Source organism: Sus scrofa, chromosome 11 (genome assembly GCF_054392235.1).
Source record: "Sus scrofa isolate SSC_HxYL_T2T_F1_AM1 chromosome 11, Sscrofa_HxYL_maternal_Yorkshire_Landrace_v2.0, whole genome shotgun sequence".
Taxonomy (NCBI): Eukaryota; Metazoa; Chordata; class Mammalia; order Artiodactyla; family Suidae; genus Sus; species Sus scrofa.
Window position 1 is genome coordinate 26400908 of NC_139393.1, and position 16636 is coordinate 26417543.

General features: G+C 42.3%; 1 protein-coding gene across 2 annotated transcripts in view; it reads left to right on the top strand.

Moving 5' to 3' along the window:
• Positions 1-5611: 5611 nt before the first annotated feature.
• SUGT1 (SGT1 homolog, MIS12 kinetochore complex assembly cochaperone) overlaps positions 5612-16636 on the top strand; it is a 54672-nt gene continuing 43647 nt past the window's right edge. For both annotated transcript variants that reach the window (XR_014819591.1, XM_005668449.4), the window contains exons 1-5: positions 5612-5757; positions 5855-5912; positions 12422-12512; positions 13721-13790; positions 15999-16069. Coding sequence is in view for 1 of the 2 variants with exons in the window: in XM_005668449.4 (XP_005668506.1) it covers positions 5720-5757; positions 5855-5912; positions 12422-12512; positions 13721-13790; positions 15999-16069 (328 nt within the window). In the remaining variant the exon portion in view is untranslated. The remainder of the gene's footprint in view (positions 5758-5854; positions 5913-12421; positions 12513-13720; positions 13791-15998; positions 16070-16636) is intronic.

Consider the following 16636-nt stretch of genomic DNA (forward strand, 5'->3'; position numbering starts at 1 on the left):
TTTCAAAGTTGATTTAGCTATTCTAACTCTTTTGCATTTCCATTTGAATTTCAGAACCTGTTTGTCAGCTTATAAAATGGAAAAAGCCTGTGGGATATTGACTAGGATCAGGTTGAATCAACAGATCAGTTTGGGAAGAACTGACATCTTAATATTGACTCTCTGACTCATAAACATGGAATGTCCATCCTTTTGTTTAAATGTTAATTTCTCTCAATATCTTGTAACTCTCAGTACACATACTTTGCACATCTTTTGTCAGATTTTTCAGTATTTAACATTTAATGCTATTGTAAATATTTTTAAAATTTCAAATTCTAATTGTTCATTGCTGATTTTGTCTTTCTCCCTATTTTACTGAAACAAAGTGCACAGATCTTAAGTGTAGAACTTGAAACTATTTTACCTATGAATACATTACTGTAATTATCACCCGAATTAAGATATATTAATATTCCTCGCATCAAAAAGTTGTCCTCCGGGAGTTCCTGTCATGGCTCAGTGGCAATGAATCCGACTAGGAACCAAGAGGACCCCTGGCCTTGCTCAGTGGGTTAGGGATCTGGCGTAGCCATGAGCTGTGGTGTAGGCCGGCAACTACAGCTCTGATTCGAAGCCTAGCCTGGTAAACTCCACATGCCGAAGCTGTGGCCCTAAAAAAAAATTGTCCTCATGGTCCTTCCCAGCCTTCCACTTTTTGCTACTGTGAATAGTGCTGCAATCGGTATTCTTGCATAGAAACATTAGTATTCTTTTCTCTTGGCCAGAATTACTGGGCAATAGAGTCTATGTAGGACTAGCTGGAGTAGATAGTGTCAAAGATTTCCAAAGTAGCTATTACCAGTTTATACTCACAACAGTAATATATGAAAGGTATACGTAATATTACAGTAATTCATTCCCTGTCTTTGCCAAGGCTTGGGAGTGGAATTCCTTTTAATTTTAGCCATTTTGGTGAGCGTGTTTAGTACTGGATTATGATTTGACTGTCCCTGATACAGCTACTGATCTAGAACTTCTTTTCATATGCATATTGGTCATTTAGAGAAAATGTGAAAACCAACCAATGTAATTAAAATGAACACATTAAAGAAAAAATATACATGGACATTTCAGTAAAAGCAGAAAACACATATGATATTGAATGCTTTTCTCCTAATGTTACAACCAAAGCGGGAAGTCCATAATCACTACTTCTATTCAACACTATAGCACATGTACTAGCCAGTGACAACCAGCAAGAAAAATAAAAGGTATAAATAATGATTGCAGGAGTTCCCCTCGTGGCTCAGTGGTTAATGAATCCAACTAGGAACCATGAGGTTTCAGGTTCGATCCCTGGCCTCAATCAGTGGGTTAAGGATCTGGCATTGCAGTGAGCTGTGCTGTAGGTCGCAGATGCGGCTCGGATCCTGCGTTGCTGTGGCTCTGGCATAGGCTGGAGGCTGCAGCTCCAATTAGACCCCTAACCCAGGAACCTCCATATGCCGCAGGAGTGGCCCTAGAAAAGGCAAAAAAAAAAAAAAAAAAAAAAAAAAAAAAAGATTGCACAGAAAACATTAAACCATCTGTTCACAGATGAAAAGAGTACGGTCATAAAAATTCTAAAAGAATCTACATGAAGTACTACAAATGGGGACCTTACTAAGATGGTTGAATATAATGGCAATGTGTAAAAATCAGCAGTGTTTCTCTACACTAGCAGCTGAGAGAAACTAAAGACCACTTAAATAAACTGAGGGGTGTATCACATTCACAGATTGGAGTAATCAACATGAAGATATCAGAAAAAAAATAGAGGCAACCTAAATGTCAGTTGACAGATGAATGGATAAAGAAGATGTATGTATCCACATATACATAAAAAATGGAGTATTACTCAGCCATAAAAGAGAATGAAATAATGCCATTTGCAGCAACATGGATGGACCTAGAGCTCACCATACTACATGCAGTAAGCCAGACAAAGACAAATGGCATATCACCTACATATGGAATCTAAAATATGACACAAATGAGCTTACAAAAACAGAGACTCACAGATATAGAAAACAAGTTTATGGGGAGTTCCCATTGTTGCTCAACAGAAATTAATCCGACCAGTATTCATGAGGTTTCGGGTTCAATCCCTGGCCTCATTTACTGGGTCAGGGATCAGGCTCTGCCGTGAGCTGTGGTGTAGGTCACAGATGGCAGCTCGGATCCAGTGTTGCTGTGGCTATGGTGTAGACCAGCAGCTGTAGCTCTGATTTGACCTCTAGCCTGGGAACCTCCATATGCCACAGGTGTGCCCCTATAAAGAAAAAAAAAGAGAAGAAAACCAATTTATGGTTAACAAAGGGGAAGGGATGAGGGAGAGATAAATTAGGAGTTTGGGATGAGCAGATGCAATTACTATAGATAAAAGAGCTAAACTGTATAGTGCAGTGAACTATATTCAGTATCTTACAATACACTATAGCGGAAAAGAATATGAAAAAGAATTTACATGTAAAACTGAAATCACTTTGCTATACACTAGAAACACATTGTAAATTAACTATAGTCAATTAAAAAAAAATGAGAGTTCCCTTTGTGGCTCAGCAGTTAAAAAACCTGACTAGGATCCATGAAGATGCTGGTTTGATCCCTGGCCTCTCTCAGTGGGTAAAGGATCCAGCATTGGCCATGAGCTGTGGCGTAGGTCACAGACCTCGGATCCAATTTGCTGTGGCTGTGGTGTAGGCCAGCAGCTATAGCTCCAATTCAACCCCTGGCCTGGGAACTTTCATATGCTGCAGGTGCGGCCCTTAAAAAATAAATAAATAAATAAATAAGAGAGACTGTTTTCCCCAAAATGGCTGATCTTGATCTATAGATTCAATGCAAGCCCAATTAAAATCCCAGCAGGGTTGTTGTTGGGGTTTTTTGGAAAATTTGACGGGGTCATTGTAAAACATAAATAAATGGAAATGTGTTGTAAAACGTATAAAATAATGTAAATACAAAAGACTTTGACTAGCCAAGGCAATTTTGAAGGAAAAGTTACAGGGCTTCAAGACTATAGGAGTTCCTGGTGTGGCTTAGTGGGTTAAGAACCTGACATAGTATTCACAAGGATGCAGGTTTGATCCCTGGCCTCGCTCAGTGGGTTAAGGATTCAGCGTTGCCTTAAGTTGCTGCACAGGTGCAGCTCAGATCTGGTGTTGGTGTTGCCATTTCCATGGCGTAAGCCCCAGCTGCAGCTCTTTTTTGAACCCTAGCCTGGGAACTTTCATATGCTACAGGTACAGCCATAAAAAGCAAAAAAAAAAAAAAGGGCTCATAAAGTTAATCAATTAATGGTGTGGTACCAGTTTAGACCAAGGGAATGAGAACCTGGAAACAGACCCACATATGTGTGATCAACTACTTTATAACAAAAGTACCATAATTATTTAGTGGGGGGAATGGCAAATAAATCTTTTCAGTATGTAGGGCTGGGATATCCATTTAGGGGGAAAAGGAACCTTGATCCCAACCTCATACATTTTATAAAAATTAATAGACCTGGACATGAAAAGTATGATAGTAAAGCATCTAGAAGAAAACACAGGTGACTCTGTTCATGGCTTTTGAGTAGGCAAAACCTTATACCAGATGCAAAAAGAACTGATCACAAAAAGAAAGCTCAAGAGTTCTGGTGGTGGCTCAGCGGTAAGGATCCTGACTAGTATTCATGAGGATGCGAGTTTGATCCCTGGCCTCACTCAGTGGGTTAAGGATCCAGCATCTCGTGAACTGTGGTGTAGGTCGCAGATGCAGCTCAGATCTGGCATTGCTGCGGCTGTGGCATAGGCCGGCAGCTGCAGCTCTGATAACCCCTAGCCTGGAAATTTCCATATACCCTAAAAAGAAGCAAAACAAAAGGAAAGATCAGCAAACCCAGTTTTTTCTTAGTTATTTCTGCAATTCTTACCATCCCCTCCATCCCTATTGTTACAGACCTATTTATAAGAGTCACTTTGGCTTGTAATACAGCAGTTGTCTTCCAACTGTTCTTTTTTCTTTCTTTCCTTTTTTTTTTTCTTTTTAGGACTGCACCCTTGGCATATGGAAGTTCCCAGGCCAGGGGTCAAATCAATCGGAGCTATAGCAGCCAGCCTACACCACAGCTCACCGCAAAGCTGTTTCCTTATCTGATTGAGGCCAGGGGCTGAATCAGTATCTTCATGGATCCTAGTTGGATCCGTTTCTGCTGCACCACAACAGGAACTCCCCAATGACTGTTCTTTTCCTTTATTCTTTGATAGCACAGATAATAAACATTTAAAATGTAAATTTCACTAGTACAGCCTTCTTTTGAGTAAAAATCTTATAATGGGTTAGGATCCTTCAGAGAAGCTCATCCCAACTTCTCAACGGACCACAACTAGTCCTTTATGACCTGGCACATAACCTACCTCCCTGCCCTCTCTGCTTCTAGCCTGAATTTTGGCTCTATCAATTTTTGAGTTCACATTATCACTTGCTAGCATTCATCCTATTCCGTCTGAATTGCTTTTTTCATTTCCTTCACTGATTCGTCTTTCCAAACTGAAGCTCCGAGTACAAAGTGTTTGAGGATTCCATCCCTAGACCTTATGGGCGGCTAAAAGCCCCTTGTTACCACATCACTGACTACTGTCTTTCTTTCCTTTTAGCACTTAGAACTAAATTGACTTAAGTTTCTGGGGGGCATTACCACCACTGAATCCCAGGACTTAGTTTAGATTTTGGATGTAGTAGACACTCAACTTCAGTTATTCCTTCATCTCTACTGAGGAACCAACCATTCACTCCCACTCCCTCTTGCTCCCGGACTCCGGTCCGTGGAACCTGCTGGAAGTTTCGTCTATCTGAACTGCATGGGTCAAAAGTGGGAGGGGGCCTGTCCGACTAGGTGTAAAGTAACACCAAGACAACTTGAGGGTCCATTTCTCCTTTCAATGCATTCGGGTGGAATACGTTTTTCTTCTTAGTCTGGGAAGCCAACGAGGAAGACAACCTTAGGTCTGCGGAGTCCTGGGGCCCATGGAACAGTCCACCTGCCCCGGAACCAAAAGGCTTCCTCTGCTCTACCCTCCGCAGAGGCAGAACGACTTCCGGAAAGTCCGCGGCCTTCAGGGTTCCCAGCGCCAAGATGCCGGCACCCACCAATGCGCCGCGCCATCCGGAACTCGCTCCCGGAAAAGAACACGTAGCGCGGGATGACGTCACGGGTCACAAAGGGCTCGGTTGCCTCCAAGAGCCATGATGAGCGCTGCAGGGAAAAACGGAGCTCGATGTGCTTTGTGTTATTAACAGACATATAAACTCCCCCAAAGTCCACACGTTCCCGAAGGAGAACAGTATGGTACAAAACTCCTTTCAAGCTAGCGCTCCGGAGGCTCCACGGGACTGTGGGCGCGCAGCGGGACGGAGGGCTAGCGTGAACCACCGCGGCCTCCGTAACCGAGGCTGCAGGGGGCGGAGCCTGCGGGGCTGGTCTCCGGCCAGGGGGCGGGCCGGGAGAGTCGGTCCTCCACGGTCCCAGCCCACCCCGCGCCCGCGCTTCGCCTCCCCTCCCCCCCCACCCCCCGCGGCACGCTGCGTGGCTGCTCGTTGGCTCCTTAGGACGGAAGCTCGGTTGGTGTTTCTCCAGAAGTTTCCCCCTTGGGCGGCGGCGGACTGGTAACCTCGGTAGGAGCGGCTCCAGCAGCGGTAACAGTGACCAGTAGGGATGGCGGCGGCTGCAGCGGGACCTGCAACGGCCCAAAGGTGCGTGTTTTACCTTTTCTTTGCTATTTATTAGTACCCAGCATCCTCTGTTTTCCTTGGTTAGTGCGCCCTGCTGAAGTCGTTGTTTTCCTGGCAGGTTTTTCCGGAGCTTCTCAGATGCTCTGATCGAAGAGGACCCCCAGGCGGCGTTAGAGGTGAGCGAGCTGGTCCAGCTTCCTTCACTTTGCTGTGGGCAACGGGGGGGCCGCGTTGGGTTCTGGCCCACCCCGCCTCTTCGCAGCACTGTTTTCCCGGGGCCGGGGCTGCTGCTTTTCTTGTGTCTCAGTCTTGATATTGAAAACCCCCGCCTCTTTTCTCTGTCCATCAGCGGCCCAGTCACTCCAGATCCCAGTTCTTGCTACCTCCCTCTCCTAGACGGTTCCTGCATCCTCGGAGCGTCTCAGTAAAACCTGCCTTCTTTCTTGGGAATGTGGTTGACTTTCATAGTTGGCCTGAAAGGGCCTGGTTTTTTTTGTTTGTTTTTAATGGCATTAGGGACAAAAAGGAAATTTTAGGCTTGATATTTGTTAACTCGGCTTTTCGCTTGACTAAGTCATCCTTGCCATTTTTATGTACCAGGCTCTGTGCTAAGTGCCTGTATGAACTCGCTACTGGAACAAAAACCTTTCCTGTGTGTGCCTGAAAATTTCCAGATGTCCTGTCACTGTTGATTATTCACTCATTTGCTTCTTCCTCAAAACAATTTCTTGGGGTTTTTGTTGTGTGCAAGGTACTGATTGCTGTGGGTTAAAGTCTTAGTTCGATGTTTAGCTGACTTGGTGGGCATTCTGTGTGCAATGAAAGGCTATAAAGGTGTAAAGGAAAGCAAAAAACAAGAGTGAAGTCATGATTGAAACTAATAAAGGGAGCCCACATTAAGAATACGTGATGCAGTGGGTCCCAAAGTTTAGCCAGGTGTCTCTTGCTTGGAAGCTCAAGAGGGAACCTTGGTTCGCAGTTGTGATCCACCACATGGAAGGTGAGCAGTTTGAGGCAGGAGAACCTTTTCCTCACCGTGACTTCTAAAAGAAATCTGCCACATGGTTGGTTGAGGAGGTGACATCTGAGCTGAGGCCTGAGGGAGTGAGCTTGGAAGCTCTGGAGAAAGATGATTTCAGGCAGGAAGAGGAGCCGGTTTCAAGATCCTGAGGTAGGCGTGAAGTTGGCCTGCACAAGGAGCAGCAGGAAGGCCATTTAGTTGGAGGGGGATGAAAGAGAAGTAAGAGATGAGGTGGGGAGGAAATGAAGGCCTAGGTCCTGTGGGGCCTTTTAGGTTGGAGTATGTTTTTTGGGTCTGGATATGAAGACCTTCAGAGTGGCTGATGACTCTGTTGTGCTGTGATGTTTCCTAGTGATGCTTCTGGGATCCGTGTCAGAGTCAGGTTACTAGAGACACAGAACTTTGTCCACAATTCCTAATGTCGGCCGGATAGCTCTTCATGTTCTGAATCTACGTTTGGTATGGTCCTCTTAGGCGCCATGCCTCCTTTGGAAATCCAGTTTGTATAATAATAGCTCCTAAAGGATATGAATGTAGTGAGTTCGTTGTCCCCTTATATTTGATTTATTTTACTTTTAGAATTACTTATGGATGTGTGATAGGTAATACAGTTCTTAAATCTGCCACTCATGAGCTTGAAGTCTTACGTGTATATACTGCTCAGATCAAGGTACAGAATACTTAACATCCTCAAGCTTAATCTCCTATGTCCTCCTAGCCAGTTATTCCTCTACCCCACCAGATAACCCCTGTTCTGAATCTTATCACCACCAGTTAATTTTGCTTGTTCTTGAACTTAGAAATAGCATCATACACGAGGTACACAGTTGAGTGTAGGTATTGTCTTGCTTTAAGCATTAGGTAAGAGACATCCGCAGATTGTGTGAAGTGGTGGTTCTTTTTCATTGCTATGTAGTCTTGTGTATACATATAGCACAATTTATCTAGTCGGACAGTGGACATTTGGTTTATTTCCAGTTAGTGTGAATAAAACCACTGTGAATTTTCTTATACCTGTATTTTAGTAAACACACAGACTCCTTTTTGTGGGCGGGGTGCTTTTTTTTTCCTTTCTTTTTGGAAGTGAATTGCCTGGTTAGCTTTAGTGTGTTGATCCTTAACGTGTGGCTCTTGGGAATTCTCTTGTAGCACAGTGGTTGGGGATCCAGCATTGTCACGGCAGTGGCTTGGGTCGCCACTGTGGCACAGGTTCAGTCCTTGGCCTGAGAACTTCCACGTGACCCGGATGTCACCCCAAAAACCCCAAACAAAAAAAAATGCGTGGCTCTTGGACCAACAGCATTGCTTCCTTGGGAACATGTTAGAGGTGCAAATTCTTGGACCCTACCCCAGATTTTCTGAAAGTACTTGTGACTCCCACAGGCCAGTACTCTTCACCCTTCCGTTTTATAGAAGAAAACAGACCCAGAGAAATCCAAGGGCTCTGTCGTGGAGATGTGTACAGCCAGTTAGGGCAGAAGCCGCAGGACACGTGTTTCCTGACTCTTAGTCTAGTGCCGTAGAACAGTGGTTTTCAAAAGTGTGATCCTCGGACCACCTGCAGCAGCATCTCCTGGGAATTTTTTAGAAATGCAAATTCTCAGGATCTGCCACGGACCTGCATCAAGAAATGGGAGTGGGGAGAATGAACACGATGAGAAATCAGCCTGTGTTAAGAGGAAATGTTCTTTTTAAAACTTGAGGTGACTTCACAGAGATAAACAGGTGAATGTTAATTACTAAACCATTGGTCGGGCCGAAAACTTGATGAGAAGTCAGAGTCTCTTCCCCCCTAGTTTTTCCCAAGGGCTGGTTTAACAGTAGATATTTTGAAATTAAGGTCATGTGCTATTAAATCTGTTAAATGTCACGTTTTTATATAAGATCATATACTTAGGAATAAAGAGAAAATGTCTGTCAAGCTGATTACATTTTGCATTCATGAAACAACATACGTTAAGTGACGGCTGCTATATTGTGAGCCAGCAATCTAAGAATCGCATTATAGAGGGAGTCTCAATTCAGTAGAGAGGGAAGACATATGTGTAGATTATGAGAATCTTTTGGGGCCCAGTATGAATAGTGGCTAAGAGCCCGGGCTCTGGAATCAGACTGCCTGTGTCCATGTTCTGGTTTCAAGATAACTCTATAACCTCAGGAAAGTTCCTCCTATCGTTCTTCTGGATCAGATTTCCTGTCTCGGACCACTCGGAAGGGTGATTGTGGGAGTTCCCTGGCGGTGCAGTGGGTTGAGGATCCAGCATTGTCAGAGCTGTGGTTTGGGTTCAATCCCTGGCCCTGGGAACGTCAGCATACTGCTAGTGCGGCCAGAGGTTTAAAAATAAATAGTAAATTCAATTCATTTTTTTTTTTAAAGGGTCAATGTGAAGATATATAATGTAAGGTACAGGCTGAGGCCCTTGAAGTAGGCATCTTACAGATGGTTGCTCTCTTGGTTCTCAGGCTTTGTTACTCGAATGTGTCAAGCTCCATATTGGTGCAGGGCCTTTAAACTTGCAGTTCTTTTGCCTAAAATGTACTCTGTTGACTATCCCTTGTTTTGCTTGGAATTGCTCATCACTTTAGATTTCATCTGAAATGTCATCTTCTCTAAGAAGCTGTGTTCTCCGACTACCTTGTCTGAATTGGGCCGCAACATAGGCTTCAAGAGAACAGGGATTTTGGAGTTCTCTTGTGGTGCGGCGGGTTAAGGATCCAGCATTGTCACTGCAGTGGCTTGGGTTGCTGCTGTGGCGCAGGTTTCATCCCTGGCCCAGGAACATGGCATGGGTGGGCGAGGCCAACAAAATAAAAAAGGGAACCAGGGTTTTATGTGTCTGTTTACCACTGTGCTCTCAGCCTGGTGCCTGGGATGTGGTGAGCACTCGGGTGTGTTCAGTGACTCTTCTCATAATTCTTGGAACAGCTGTGAGGTACATTTGATTAACAAGGAATCGGGGGTGGGGGGTGTTAAAGAGATTAATTTGCTCAAGGTTATCAAGTTTAGAAGTGACAGGTCTCTCAGGTTCCAGGCATCAAGTTCATCCTCCGGAGGAGGGGGTAGGATTGGGATGTATGATGCAATGAAAGGTTTGGGAGCTTGCTTTGAAGTAGCTGACCACGGATAGCTTCGTTGAGAGTGTAGTTGGTTAGCATAAAATGTACCGGTTCTAGGTGGTTATGTGACTTTGCTCCAGCAGTGCTTGGTAGTTGAGGAAGGGGGAAGACTTGATGTTCTTGTTTATCTGTGATTGGGGATTACCTGTGTCTGGATGAAAATGGAAGGTGGAGTCAGGTTGAGATACCCAGCGTGCAAGGTCTTCAGATGTTAGGTTAGTCTGAGTGGTCTGCTTTTGCTTGTAATCTGAACAAGTTACCTTTCGGGTTAGCATTGTAAAACACCCGAAAACTTTAAAAATTTGGAAATTAATTTTCTAAGATCCAAGTCTTAAGCAATTTGAATGCTTTAAAAGGAGTTTTCCCTCTATTTTGTGTTATCAGAGGACTTCTTGACCATTTTCTTGGTGAAGTTTTCAGTGTAGTTCTATTTTACCGTTCACAGGTTTCTTTACTTTTGATAATTATAAATTGCTTGACTATAGCAATCATTTTAGGTGAGAAGTAACTGTATCTTTGAATATACTTCATGTAAGTCTGCATTAAATAGCCTTTTGCTGCTGATTCAGATGTTGGCACCGAAGCCCTTGCCTTTTAAGATGCCTCTCTTTAGTCCCTTTGTACTCTAGCTGCCAGCAACTGTTGTCACAGAAACAGTAGAACACTGAAAACATGTGGCAAGTCAGTTGCAGTCAAGATAACCACAAATAATTATTCTAACTTTACCTTTCCTGACTTTATTGTATTTTCTTTATTCAAAATAAATTTATTATTGTATTTTATTCATGACTTACAAGTTGCTATGTTATGTTCATTTTGTGTTGAGTGGTTTGTTGGTAATTTTAAATTAACAGCCTACTAAGGCAGTTGCTTAATTTATTTAACTGAATCACCATAATTGGATCTCCTTAACCAGCAATTGGTTTATGCTTTTAAAGGTCATTTGCAAGTTAGTTGTTCAAAATTCAGAAGTTTATACCTGACTCCTTAAGAAAAGAGATGTTTTATTGTTTGAACCTCCAGTGTCTGGCCTGTGTTTGTTCCATAATATGTGTTTATACTTTTTGAATTGATGGCCTGGATATTATTATATAAGTCTTTTTGACCCATAATATACCTGTTCTTGGTGAGGAGAAGTTGGAAATTTGGCTGTAAGATATATTTGAGTAGATCTAGAAGCTGTCAGCTGTTTTCAAAATTGTGTGAAAATGTAGTGTAAGATGGGTTTTTAGCTTGGGAATGTCAAGGTATTGGAAAACATTGTATTAATACAGATGTTAGATGGTGTATTAAAGAAAGTTGGAGTAAAGAAATTTTTCCTCAAGGCAGTGTTTTAGTGGTTGAAATTTGAAGTGTAGTCAGACAGACCTGGATTTGACTCCTGTCTCTGGCACGGTCACTAACTAGGACACACGTCTGGGGGGAGAGCAGTCTAGTGAGAGGAGGAGCAGGTGCAGAGTCCTGAGATGTTTGAAGAGCAGCAAGGAGGCCATCGTGGCTAGAATGATGGAACAAGGGGAAGACTGTAAAGAGAGAAGAGAGGTAGCGGAGGAGTCTATCCAGGAGGGCCTTAACAAATCCTTGGAAGGTCTTGGGCTTACACTAAGTCAGGTGCAGAGGCATTGCAGGGTTTTGAGCAGAGACGTAGTAACATCTGATTTTCTTTACTGCTTGGATCAGGGTGGTAGGGGTGGAGATGGGAAGAAGCGGTTTGGATTTTAGGTATATGCTTACCAAGTATAGCATACATTGCTTCGTGAGACTCACACTGCGAGCTTCACACAAAGCCGCATGTGTGGCCATTGAAGTAATTCTACCTATTAGGAAAACTACCCAATCCCTAGCCTCCCAGTTTGCCAGCTTTTGTCCTTGGCCTCACCAGCTGTGCACTCTCCTTGCTTCAGTGCTGTCCCAGCTACCACGTACATGTTGGGACTGGCAGAGTGGCAGAAGTTTGATTCTCGCTGTTAATGCTTCATCAGTTGGTAGTAGATATCATTGGGATATTGTATCTGGGCTTTTGACAGAATGTTGTAATGTCTTAGGCCATTGGCAGAGGATAGGAGCGGGCCACATAAGCTTGGTTATGTATTTATTGGTTCCATTAACCTCCCTGAGCTCTAGATTTAACTGCCAGTTTTTGTTTCTGTTTTTTATTGGACAGCTGCACATTTTCTAGGCATCTCAAATTCTACATGATCTTTGAATCTTCTCCAAATTAGAAGGAGAAAATCAGTGATGGTCAATCTATATCAGCTAAACTCTTCAGAATAAATGAGGTGATAATAATTACCATTTATTGAGTTGCTACTTATAGGCCAGGAACTGCTAAGTGCCTTATGTAGATGTTACATTAGATTGTGGGCTTTTGAGGGGAGAAGGGGGAATGTTGATCCTTGTGCAAAGAAAAGCTCCAAGTTTGTTTCCCTGTTATTGTTCCTCTAAATAGCTTAAGATAATAGATTATTTGATTAAAAATCATGTTTAATTAGAATTCAGTGGCTTTTAAAAAACATTTAACAACATTCAACATGTTTGTATTTGTAGGAGCTGTCTAAGGCTTTGGAGCAGAAACCAGATGATGCACAGTATTACTGTCAGAGAGCTTATTGTCACATTCTTCTTGGGAATTACCATGGTAACTTTTCTTACATAGTACACTGTCTGGACTTTATATGTTACTTACAAATTTTGCCTGAGATAAAATGAGTCAAATAAAATAGAGATTATCTTCTAAGATTTTTAATTTAGTCTTTTTTACATACAAGGTAAAATAGCCAAAATGCGACATGTTATATTGAGCATCATGCATTTGAATTTTATAGGTGGGAGTTGCTGTTGTGGCTCAGCAGGTTAAGAACCTGACTAGTATCCATGAGGACCTGGGTTTGATCCCTGGCCTCGCTCAGTGGATTAAGGATCCAGTGTGGCTGTGGCATAGGCCAGCAGCTGTAGCTCCAGTTCGACCCCTAGCCGGGAATTTCCATTTGCTGCTGGTTTGGCCCTAAAAAGGAAAAAATAAATTAATAAATGTTATGGGTGTCCATTCTTTCTTCAGTGGGTGTAGAATTCATACATATTCATGGTGATTGGATATGCTAACAAAAAATAGTATCATATTTACTGTTTTATAGAATATTTAAATGAATTCCCATGAATTCCTATGTTTGTATTTTTCATTAGAAGGATATATTTCTGTATTACTTTTGCAACTTTAATTATTCTGAATAGATAATGTGAGTAGGGAAAAATTAAATATCTTGAGTCAAATTACATAAATGATGCTAATGAAAATGTTAAATGATACAGAGCTTTATTTATTTATTTTTTTGTCTTTTTAGGGCCACACCCGCAGCACATGTAGGTTCCCAGGCCAGGGGTCGAATCAGAGCTGTAGCTGCTGGCCTAAGCCACAGCCACAGCAACGCCAGATCTGAGCCTCGTCTGCAGCCTACACCACAGCTCATGGCAACATCGGATCCTCAACCCACTGAGCAAGGCCAGGGATTGAACCCGCAACCTCATGGTTCCTAGTCAGGTTCGTTTCCGCTGCGCCATGCCATGACAGGAACTCCCAGAGCTTTATTTGTGATACAGAGGTTTTTTTTATTCATTGCCTGAAGAGCTTTAAGAAGGAAGCTAAATACTGAGACAGTAGGAACATGTGAGAGTAATATTTATTTCGGTTATATCTTGGATTAGCTTTTTCTAATTTAAAATCATTTGTCCATCTCACCAGCTTGAAAACTTAAAACCCTAAGACTGATTCAAGTTTTATATGTAGTATTTGTTAGGATCCATAAGTAACTGACTGAAAATCCATTTTTTTTTTTTCTTCATGTGCAGATGCTGTTGCTGATGCAAAGAAATCTCTTGAACTTAATCCAAATGGTTCCACTGCGATGCTGAGAAAGGGGTGTGTAGTAACTTCTCTTCTTGTTGGCTCTGGACTATCATAGATAATAAGCGTTGAGTTTGCTGAATGAATTAATTGTAAGCTTTATATAAATAGTAATTTTATTTATATATTGTATTTGTACATTTGATAGCTGAGATAGGATTCAGTTTTAAATACTTTATACTTTTCTTGTATTAATTGTGATGTATGACAGAAGATATGTAGTTCTTCTATTTAAGATAGTGATGATTCCTGTTGTGGCTCATTGGGTTAAGAACCCAACATTGTCTCCTGGAGGGTGCGGTTTGATCCCTGGCTTCACTCAGTGGGTTAAGGATCTACCATTGCCCCAAGCTGTGGCATAGGTCGCAGATATGGCTTGAATCCCCTGTTACTGAGGCTGTGGTGTAGACTGACAGCTGCAGCTCCAATTCGAACCCTAGCCTGGGAACTTGCATATGCCACAGGTGCAGCTGTAAAATGAAAAAGAAACAGGAGATACTAATTGAAAAAAAAATAATGATCACAACATTGTAAATTAACTACTAAACATCAATAAAACTTTTAAAAAATGAAAAAGATGGGGAGTTTCCATTGTGGCGCAGTGGTTAACGAATCTGGCTAGGAACCATGAGGTTTCGGGTTCGATCCATGGCCTCACTCAGTGGGTCAAGGATCCAGCATTGCTGTGAGCTGTGGTGTAGCTCGCAGACACGGCTCGGATCCCATGTTGCTGTGGCTCTGGTGTAGGCCGTCGGCTGCAGCTCCAATTCGATCGCTAGCCTGGGAATGTCCATATGCTGAGGGAGCTGCCTAAGAAAAGGCAAAAAGACAAAAAAAAAAAAATTAAAAAAGATAGTGATGGAGTTCCCGTCGTGGCGCAGTGGTTAACGAATCTGACTAGGAACCAAGAGGTTGCGGGTTCGGTCCCTGCCCTCGCTCAGTGGGTTAACGATCCGGCGTTGCTGTGAGCTGTGGTGTAGGTTGCAGACGTGGCTCGGATCCCGAGTTGCTGTGGCTCTGGCGTAGGCCGATGGCTACAGCTCCGATTCAACCCCTAGCCTGGGAACCTCCATATGCCGGGGGAGAGACCCAAGAAATAGCAACAACAACAAAAAGACAAAAAAAAAAAAAAAAAAAGATAGTGATGATAGAATTGATGGTAAGGTATAGATGGAATTTGATGGATTTCAAATGCCTTTTTTGTTTCATCACTTGGAATTTACTATATTTAACTGACTAGTGAACATGTGTTCCTCAGCCAAGCTGGACAGGCTACATTTAATTCTGTGAAGACTCCGTGTCTGCATACTTTATGTCCCAGCTCGTTTCTGTGTTAAGTAGTGTGACTTTATTTATTTTTTATTTTATTTTTTGTCTTTTCTAGGTCCACACCCACGGCCTATGGAGGTTCCCAGACTAGGGGTCTAATTGGAGCTGTAGCTGCCGGCCTATACCACAGCCACAGCAATTCAGAATCTGAGCCGAGTCTGCAGCCTACACCACAGCTCATGGCAACACCACATCTTTAACCCACTGAGCGAGGCCAGGGATGGAACCCGCAACCTCATGGTTCCTAGTTGGATTCGTTAACCACTGAACTACGACAGGAACTCCATGACTTTATTTTTTCAGTCAGAAACTTTTAAAATTCCTTAGCATAACTTTATTTTAGAATAAGCAAGTACAGACAATTAAAATCAAGAAACTATTTCTGGAGTTCCCGTCGTGGCGCAGTGGTTAACGAATCCGACTAGGAACCATGAGGTTGCGGGTTCGGTCCCTGCCCTTGCTCAGTGGGTTAACGATCCGGCGTTGCCATGAGCTGTGGTGTAGGTTGCAGACGCGGCTCGGATCCCGCGTTGCTATGGCTCTGGCGTAGGCTGGTGGCTACAGCTCCGATTCGACACCTAGCCTGGGAACCTCCATATGCTGGGGGAGCGGCCCAAGAAATAGCAACAACAACAACAACAAAAGACAAAGACAAAAAAAGACAAAAAAAAAAAAACTAAAAAAAATAAAGAAACTATTTCTGAAATGAGTTCCAGAATTGGATTTTAATGGGAATTGACTAGATGTTATAGTATTTTAGAAAATCTCTTGGCTTATTAACATATACCTAAATTCTTTATTTAAACTGAGAATACGATGTTTTTTATTTAGAAAGAAGGCTGTTTTTCATGATCTCATGTATGTGTGGTACTTGTTTTTAATATGCTCATGCAGGATATGCGAATACCATGAAAAAAACTATGCTGCTGCTCTAGAAACTTTTACAGAAGGACAGAAACTAGATAGTAAGTATTAGAATTATGTGTTAGTAAACTATGTGTCTTAAATACCATAGCCGAATGTGTAATCTCAGGTTAATTATAAATGTCTTTTCTCCTCTTGATGACATTTCGCGTTGATTGCAGAATTTGAGTTTACTTGAAATTGATTAAGTTGGCCTTTCTTTAGCATTTAAATCATAGATAAACTTTATCATTAGAGGCAAATAACCTATATAAACAGTTAGCGTGCTCTTAGTACTTAGTCGGGCTTTATTTTTTTTCCTAAAGGATAACTGAAAGTTTAATTTGCACTCACTTTCGGGAGTCTATTCAAATTGCTCTTCAGATTGCTGAGATAGGAAATCTTACAGCAGATTTTTTTTGAGACCTGAAGTGTAAGTTTGGGTTAAGTATGATAGGGTGTATAGGAGGAGACTGGGACTTGACTATTGTGAGTTTCTAATAGCATCTTTTGGAGAGAAGTAGATGAGAATTGTCATAGCAGTATGGATATCCATGCATAATATATAGAAATTTTAACAGCCAAGTATCAGAATATCTTCAAAATACTAAAAGTTTGTAAGTAATCCT